General features: G+C 41.6%; 1 protein-coding gene across 1 annotated transcript; it reads right to left on the reverse strand.

Moving 5' to 3' along the window:
• Positions 1-971: 971 nt before the first annotated feature.
• Positions 972-2,973, reverse strand: LOC121651163. Its single transcript, XM_042003112.1, has 5 exons — positions 2,941-2,973; positions 2,762-2,852; positions 2,637-2,687; positions 1,909-2,103; positions 972-1,803 (listed from the first exon to the last, which is right to left on the reverse strand). The coding sequence occupies exons 2-5, from the start codon at positions 2,823-2,825 to the stop codon at positions 1,409-1,411; spliced, it is 705 nt and encodes a 234-aa protein (XP_041859046.1). The 5' UTR covers positions 2,826-2,852; positions 2,941-2,973; the 3' UTR covers positions 972-1,408.
• Between the last annotated feature and the right edge of the window lie 6,946 nt (positions 2,974-9,919).

Genomic DNA, 9,919 nt, shown 5'->3' on the forward strand with positions numbered 1-9,919 from the left:
CATGATGAGACACTTTATTCAGACATCCTAAACATAGAAAATAGTAATAAATAAACAATGACACCATATAAATGTCTAAAAAAGAGTGGGGAGAAGCCTAAGCTTATTTAGCCCACCCCCAATAAATAGGGGGTGGGTCTGGTGGCTGTGGAGGTTTTGACTTTCAGTCTTGCCCTAACGCACAGAGATTCCTCCATATTCTGTGAATCTGTTGATTATGATACACTGTAGACCAGTGGTCACCAACTCTGGTCCTCGAGCTCTACCATCCTGCAGGGTTTAGTGTTCCCCTGCTGCAACACACCAACCCAAATCAATGGCTCATTAACAAGCTGCCGAAGTTAATGAGAAGTTGTTGTTTTTCATTCGAATCAGGTGTGATGCAGCAGGGAAACACTAGAACCTGCAGGATGGTAGCTCTCTTCTTCAAAATCCTTCAAAGCCCACACAGTTTTATGTTAAGGAACATGTTTCTGACATTGTTCCACCGTTTATAGACCCAGTTTATCTCTGGTGAACCTTTGCCCATCTTTACAGAGACTGCCTCTCTGAAACGCTCCTTTTATACTCAGTCATGTTTCTGACCACTTTTATCAAATGCCCATCCAGTTTCTGATTTGTACCTGTTACTTTTCCAGCCTTTTGTTTCTCCTGTTCCATCTTTTTACAGACGTGTTTCTGCCATCAGATGCAAAATCAGCTCATATTTCCTATGAAATGGTAAAATGTCTCAGTTTCAACACGTTTATGTTCTATGACGAAATAAAATGTGGGTTTGTGAGATTTGCAAGTCATTGCATTCTGTTTTGGGCCTGTGATAAACTGACACCCTGTCCAGGGTGTATTCTGCTCTTACCCAGTAGCTGCTGGGGTAGGCTTTAGCCCCCACGACCCTGCATGGGATAAGCAAGTATAAATATGGATGGATGGATGGATGGATGGATGGATGGATGGATGGATGGATGGTGGGTTCTGTTTTTATTTGTATTTTACAAAGGGTCCCAACTTTTTTAAATTGGGGCTATAATCACTTTGTACACTTACACACTGTGTTTGCTGCGTGTTAGACAGCTCATACATATTCACACAACCCCATTTAAAAACACAGTCAAGTGTCCCTTTAAGAGCCCATTTGGACTTTCAGGTTATGTTCAGCCCAAACAGGACTGTTTTCAGTTCTCTATTTGGTGTCAGGAAATTCTTAAACTTCCTTTACTGTGTGTTGAAATAACTAACTTTAAATGATGCAATTTAAAACTTCAGTTTCCAAATCAGAAAAAGTCTGAGCTCTCTTCACTTTTCAGGTTGCGTAAATCATACACTGCTGTAAACACTCACAGCCAACAAGAACCTGGATCCGACTTTTCCAACAAACAGCTCCAGTTTCAACATTCCTCTTATCAGGAATTCAGGTTGTGGCATATTTGACACACTTATCTACAGCTTCCATCAAACCCCATACACAGAGGATCGTCACCAGGATGAGTCCTGCGGCCACGTAGACCAGCGTGGTGGTCCAGAAAGCAAACAGGTACACGGTCCTGCTGCAGTGAGGCGCTGCAGCTGGCTCCTGATCTGAATGCTTTCTGTTTGTCTTCCTGTTTGAGCTGCTGGGGCCCGAAGTTTGAGTAAGATTCCCTGAAGTCTGGTTGTGGCTGATGCTCCAGGTCTGGTTGAGGTTCAGAAGGTTCTGGTTCCCTGAGGTGAGGCTGAATTTGCTGTCAGGTGCAGGAAGACTGGAGCTGTTGGAGCTTGTGTTCCTGTCATAGTTGGGTGGATATATGGAATAAACCTGGTAACTTCCTGAGAGCAGAGACACAAAACAGCTTTATGAAACAAAGCAGCTTCATCACCTTTCAGGCCTTTTACAGCCTCATACTGGTAATAACGTAGAGATGTTCATCTAACCAAAGAGGAGCCAGACAAAGAAGAATACGGACAGGATGATGATCCACACAGTCCAGACCACGTGAGTCGGAGATGCCGGGCAGAGGATCTTTGGCAAAGCCAAGGAAGCCATCATCACCAGGGCCCAGATCCCGAACACCATCACATACACTGGGATAACTGGTGCTACTGGACACTCATGCATGTACACCAAACCTGTTTACAAAGAAGTGTTTTATTCCTGGGTTATCACTGAACTTCCTTCCATCTGTTATCCCAACCGGCTTCATCCAGTTCAGTCATCCACAGAAACAGTCTCACAGCTTCAAGCTGCTTTTTTAGTTTGAAATGCATTATTAGCACAAATTAAACAGCCTGTAAAGCTTCTGACAACCTTCAGATTCTCTCCAACTGGGAAGAATCTGTAAGTACTGAAGACAATCAAATCTCTAACTTCCCAACACAGCTTCTCAAAAGACAAACACATGCCAACTCGAAACTCCAGTTTCAGTAACTGACTCACAATCTCCTCCCTGGGCTCTGCTTCAAGAAATATGAGTATAAAATCTCCTCCTTCAACCACCAGGAGAAGGTCTCCTGGAGGCCAAATATGGCATCCTTTCAATCAGAAAAGATTCTAAACTTCTCTTATGAGCAGAGAGGATTTTCATACCAAAAATAAAGATGCACCACTAAACTGTAGTCAACACATTTCTGCAAAACTCTCAGAACATATAAAACGGACTTACCTAAAGTGATCTGTGCAACCGGGAAAGTTAATCCAAGTACAGCGAGGAACCCTACGGAGAAAGTTTAAAGTCTGTGTCTGTAAATGAAGTTTCTCTCCTTTGATTCATTTTTTTACAGTACGTACCCGCCGTGCATATTCCTGAGAGGAGAATGCTACATTGACAGATTCCCTGCATATTTCCTGCCATCGTGTCTCAGTTTGTCTGAAAGTGTTGCTGCAAAGCAGAAAGAAAAGTCTGTCAGCATCCAGGTAAAACACCAGGTAGCTGGAAAGTTTGTGTCTGCTGTTTGAGATCAGCTCACTGTTCAGGAAGGCGGGATGAGCCACTCTTTTTCTGTTAAGTGAACTCCAGCATGTCTCAACGCTGCAGAGTTTAAAGGAAACCATTACAACACCTCAGAGAGCATGTAAGTGTGGGTTTTCCTCTGCTGAGTCAATATCATTCATGCATCTCCCTTTTCACCTGACTGGTGCAACGCCCTCATTACTGCTGAGGAAGCACCAGCATTTCTCTCCTCTTCTCCATCACTCATGAACAAGACCCCAACTTTTCTCCTCTTCAGGAAGGGACTCATCCACCCAACACTTTTCCAGTTGTGAACTTCAGATTTGAAGGAGCTGATTTTCTTCTTCATAGTCAGCTGTAAACCCACCCATCGCTCAGAGAAGATGACTGAACCACATCATCTGCATATAAATCAAACCCTCCTGACCCTCCTGACCCCCACTAGACCTCATGATTCTGTCCATGAAGACCCCAAACAGGATGAGTGACAGTGGACAGCCCTGACGGAGTCCAGCATACACCGTGAACGAGCCTGATGTTGTACCAGGACTGTTGTTTATTTGTCCTCCACAACATTCTGTAGTTTTGTGAAGCCATGGTGTGGTTGACAGCTTTTCCTCTTCTCCGTGTATCCTTGGTTTCTGTGACATGGTTACTTCATCATATGACGATCTTCTTCTCTGGATCATGCTGCCATTTTGTATTCAATTCCTTCAAGCAAGTGTGACAACAATCCTTTCAGGGACTGGGAGGCAGTCCAGGGTTCAGTGTCTTTCCTAATTAGTCTTACAGTCAGGGGAAGCCTGGAATCGACCTTCCGGTTGGAAGACACCCACTCTTCCTCCTGAGCCACAGACGCCCCATAAAGCAAAATGGTCTATATCTAAATCATTAACATGATAGTTTACTGGTGACTACAAATCTGACAACTCTTCAGACAACTGAGTAATTAATATTACAACATCAAAATGTAATGTCCATGTTTGTCTGAATAGCCCATTTTAAAGATGTACATAGGTAAAAAAAAAAAAACATAAAAAAGAGCTCCAGATGCCAGCCTGATGTACAATAAAAAGATGGTTTTATCACAAAAAGTGACATCATATGCATCTCTGTGAGGTCTCTCAGCTGATCTTTAATCTAAATTTATTTATTTTCCTAAAATAGAATTCATTAAGGCTTGCAAACCATTCCTGTACTCTTGCTTATTGTCTTACACAATGGTTTGCAATACTCTCTTCTGAAACCAATTTTAACAAAAATTACAGTCAGAGGACTTCTATATCTAAGATATTCCATAATTATGATTGACACATCAGACAAACAGATTCTAAACTTTTCTCCGTGATAAAGCCCAGTCTTCCTTCCTACCTTCTGCAATCAGATGTTGCATCTCCTCTACCTGTGTCAGAGCTACTATTACACACCTGGTCTAATTCTGTCACCTTTTCCATCACATTGCAGTTATGTATCTTTGCATACGTTGAACATGGTAAATATATAGGAAAAAAATCATAGGTGTATATTATTATCATTATTATTATTATTAGCATATACTATTGCTGCTACAATCATATGCTGTTATTATTACACTGTCACTTTTACTATTATTATATTATCATCTCACAATTGCCCTTAAGTGTATCTATTCTATTTTTCTACTTATCTACTTCATTTTATTTTGCTTTTTTGTGTATTTTTGTGTATTTTGTGTACTATACCAGAATTGCCTGTAGGACCCAAAGTCAAGGAAACACATTTAATCACCCACAAATGGCAGAAAGAAAACACAGCCAGTTTATCTATTTAACAACAGGTGACTAAACTGCTATGACAAAATAAAATCATAATAAATAATAAACCTAAATTGCAGTCAATTAGTTCCAGAAAACATAAGTGCAGCCTAGCAGATAAGGAATGCAAATGGGTTTGAACCGTCTAAAATGAAATATTAAACATGGTAATTCTTTTTTAAAAAGCTGAGTATTCCATGGGTGGTGGTTGGGGCATTAAAATTATCGACTGAATCAGAATTGAGTATAAGGACCACAGAAGGACCACTGATTTAGTTTCCACCCAGTGGCTGGGACCACTCGTGACAGTGGTCCGGACCATTGACTAGTGGCTGGGACCACTCATTACAGTGGTCCGGATCATTGACTAGTGGCTGGGACCACTCATTACAGTGGTCCGGATCATTGACTAGTGGCTGGGACCACTCATTACAGTGGTCCGGATCATTGACTAGTGGCTGGGACCACTCATTACAGTGGTCCGGACCATTGACTAGTGGCTGGGACCACTCATGACAGTGGTCCGGACCATTGACTAGTGGCTGGGACCACTCATGACAGTGGTCCGGATCATTGACTAGTGGCTGGGACCACTCATTACAGTGGTCCGGACCATTGACTAGTGGCTGGGACCACTCATGACAGTGGTCCTGGGCAGGGACATTGTATTTATAAAATAAAGTGTGTGCCATGACACTCAGATGCATTACAATAAAGTACAAGAATGAAAGTGCAATACATTTAAAATATAAATCACCATAATCAAACATTAAAAACAGTAAATCAATTTAAACGATTGTGCAGCAGATTTTATTTTCTCTTTATTAATACTGCTAATATGTATAATCTTTTGTGACGGACGTCCACTATATAAATGTATAGAATGCACCGGATAAGCCAATCCAGTTATTTGTTATTTCTCTAAATTCCCATTAAAATAAAAATGTTGATAACATCAGAGAAATTTGGATTTAGGTTAACTATAAAGTAGGCATAATGTCAAAAGCCTAAAGGATGGAATATTGTATATCTTTATTGACAGCCACCTCTGACATCAACCCAGAAACGGGTTGACAGAGTGCAGGAAAAAATGCTGTAAGGATTCTATTGCAACCTTACAGAAAGAGCATTTACCTTAAATTTAAATCTACATTTTAAAATGTCTGAAACTGGATAGATTTTATTTATAATTTTATTTATAATTATTTATAAAAACTGGCCTCCAGTTGCAGCACGCATCAAATTCAAAGCTCTGCTTCTGGCTTACAAAACAATAACCCAAACGGCTCTGGCCTACCTCCACTCCTTAATCGAGAGCTACACTCCCTCTACCTCCACTCCTTAATCGAGAGCTACACTCCCTCTACCTTCACTCCTTAATCGAGAGCTACACTCCCTCTACCTTCACTCCTTAATCCAGAGCTACACTCCCTCTACCTCCACTCCTTATTCCAGAGCTACACTCCCTCTACCTCCACTCCTTAATCGAGAGCTACACTCCCTCTACCTCCACTCCTTATTCCAGAGCTACACTCCCTCTACCTTCACTCCTTAATCCAGAGCTACACTCCCTCTACCTTCACTCCTTAATCCAGAGCTACACTCCCTCTACCTCCACTCCTTAATCCAGAGCTACACTCCCTCTACCTCCACTCCTTAATCCAGAGCTACACTCCCTCTACCTCCACTCCTTAATCCAGATATACACTCTCTCTATCTCCACTCCTTAATCCAGATATACACTCTCTCTATCTCCACTCCTTAATCCAGATATACACTCCCTCTACCTCCACTCCTTAATCCAGAGCTACACTCCCTCTACCTCCACTCCTTAATCCAGAGCTACACTCCCTCTACCTCCACTCCTTAATCCAGAGCTACACTCCCTCTACCTCCACTCCTTAATCCAGATATACACTCTCTCTATCTCCACTCCTTAATCCAGATATACACTCCCTCTACCTCCACTCCTTAATCCAGATATACACTCTCTCTATCTCCACTCCTTAATCCAGATATACACTCCCTCTACCTCCACTCCTTAATCCAGAGCTACACTCCCTCTACCTCCACTCCTTATTCCAGAGCTACACTCCCTCTACCTCCACTCCTTATTCCAGAGCTACACTCCCTCTACCTTCACTCCTTAATCCAGATATACACTCTCTCTACCTCCACTCCTTAATCCAGATATACACTCCCTCTACCTCCACTCCTTATTCCAGAGCTACACTCCCTCTGCCTCCACTCCTTATTCCAGAGCTACACTCCCTCTGCCTTCACTCCTTAATCCAGAGCTACACTCCCTCTACCTCCACTCCTTAATCCAGAGCTACACTCCCTCTACCTCCACTCCTTAATCCAGATATACACTCTCTCTATCTCCACTCCTTAATCCAGATATACACTCCCTCTACCTCCACTCCTTAATCCAGAGCTACACTCCCTCTACCTCCACTCCTTATTCCAGAGCTACACTCCCTCTACCTCCACTCCTTATTCCAGAGCTACACTCCCTCTACCTCCACTCCTTATTCCAGAGCTACACTCCCTCTACCTTCACTCCTTAATCCAGATATACACTCTCTCTACCTCCACTCCTTAATCCAGATATACACTCCCTCTACCTCCACTCCTTAATCCAGAGCTACACTCCCTCTACCTTCACTCCTTAATCCAGATATACACTCTCTCTACCTCCACTCCTTAATCCAGATATACACTCCCTCTACCTCCACTCCTTAATCCAGAGCTACACTCCCTCTACCTCCACTCCTTATTCCAGAGCTACACTCCCTCTACCTCCACTCCTTATTCCAGAGCTACACTCCCTCTACCTCCACTCCTTATTCCAGAGCTACACTCCCTCTACCTTCACTCCTTAATCCAGATATACACTCTCTCTACCTCCACTCCTTAATCCAGATATACACTCCCTCTACCTCCACTCCTTAATCCAGAGCTACACTCCCTCTACCTCCACTCCTTAATCCAGATATACACTCCCTCTCCACAGTTAAGCTCTGCCAGTGAAAGACGCCTAGTGCTCCCACCACAAGGTGGCGCCACATCAGTAGCTAGACTCTTCTCCTCTGTTGTTCCCCGGTGGTGGAACCATCTACCAAACTCCGTCCGATCTGCAGAGTCCTTATCCACTTTTAAGAGCAAGCTAAAGACTCAGTTGTTTAGGGAGCATTTCCACACTTAGCTTAACTCTTCTACTCAGAGTGAGTTTGAAAGATTTGTCCAGACCTTTGGCTCAACTCAGTACTGAATAAGCTGCGTGCACTTATGTCCAAGATGATATTGTTTGATGAAATTGTGATCTTGTATTTAAACAAAATGACTCACAAAAAAAAAAACTTTTTAAATCTAAAAAGAAAATAAAATTATATGCACTGCCTCTAGCACTACATGACAGCACCTGAGTCCAACTGGATTCAAAGCAGTCTGACTACCACTTAATGATGACGTCCATCTTGTTTGAATTCATGCTTGTGTTGTTCTTACTCTCAAATGTAAGTCGCTTTGGATAAAAGCGTCTGCTAAATGACTGTAGAATAGAGTACAATAATTTCAAAATGTGTTTGCTTGACTTTGGATCTTACAGGCCATTTTATAAAATTGTGTGAAAATTTGTAAAAAATAAATAAATAAATAAATAAATTTAGCGGAAAAATGTTGATAAAATATTTCCATTTATGACAAGAAAGTCCATTACAAAGATAATGCCTTTTTCATTAACATTGGCTTCCTATTAATCGTAATCACTCTATTATTCCATAAAGTGGAAGCATGGGGAGAAAACTTGTGTGAAAATTAGAAAAAAAAAAGCTTTTAACAAATTAATTTTAATGGTACCTACCAATGACTATAAATCTAGCTCTAATACTTCATTTTTCATATTAATTTACCAAACTTCTTTTTTATTCATGATTAATTTAGTTCTTCCATTAAAAATGTTTTAAAAAAAAAAGAAAGAAAAATAACAATAAAATAATATGAGCCTTTCTTATATTGGTATCTGAAGTGTTATGCAGCCATCACTGATTTAAATGTCTCCTACTTACAGGAACCACTCATTACAGTGGTCCGGACCATGGTCTGGACCAGACCACTATTTTCGCAACAACCCCCTCTCCCAGGAGGGAATCACATCATTATTAAGTGTGGCTTTACATTTCCACCAGGTTTTACACCGACTCATCAGAATCTGGAGGATGAATGAGTTTTTATTCTCTCATTTGTTAGATCATTATACTGTAACACACAAATGATCCACAGCAGACATTTACTTCTAATAACCACCCGCTCCTGTTTCTGGACGCTCCACCGACGTTTCATCACCGCTTCTTCTTCGTCTTTTTTTACGCCCCTGTTCTGACTGTCGGGATTCTTGTTTCTGCTTTTGTCAGAGCTCATCTGTTGGTTGTTGATCGTGTCAAACATGTTTGATATTGTCGCAGATCCAAGACTGGAGAAAGATTGACGTTAAACCGCGCAGATTACCAGCTCCATCGGGAGCGCTGTGACTCCAGCAACACTCCTAAGATTTCCTAAAGACTTCCGTTTTTAGTCTGCGACCGTGGAAATCGTTTGGTGTAAGCAGCATAAAGAGTTGTCAGATTTGTGGTCACCAGTAAAATATCATGTTAATGATTTAGATATAGACCATTTTGCTTTATGGGGCGTCTGTGGCTTAGGAGGAAGAATGGGTGTCCTCCAACACTGGGAAAGACACTGAACCCTGCATTCAGCCACTGGAGATGTCAAGCTGACTGGAAAGGCGCTGCATAAGTACAAGTCCATCTACCATAAAGATGAAACGTCCCAAGAACGAAAAAACTGTGTTAAAAGGTTTATTTCAAGTCCAAATCATGACACATTAAAATGACATCTATAACTCCAATACTGACATTTCTGCATAATTTACATCTTATAAGATCAAACTGCATGTTCAACCCAAACCATTGTTTTGTATACAGCGGGGGTTGGGGGGAGTTCCCTTAGTCACGCTACACAAACGGTTTATTTTAATCCTAAACTTTTCCAGGAGCTCCGACACGACAGGAACACGGAGACGTGTCTTTTTATATTTTAAACTTGCCACTTAATGCTAGAATAGATCAGCCAGGAGGAGATTTTGCTGTGATTGGCTGTCAAGTTTGACGTCCTACTCTTTGACTCTGCTGTGATTGGCTA

Source organism: Melanotaenia boesemani, chromosome 13, assembly GCF_017639745.1.
Source record: "Melanotaenia boesemani isolate fMelBoe1 chromosome 13, fMelBoe1.pri, whole genome shotgun sequence".
Lineage (NCBI taxonomy): Eukaryota > Metazoa > Chordata > Actinopteri > Atheriniformes > Melanotaeniidae > Melanotaenia > Melanotaenia boesemani.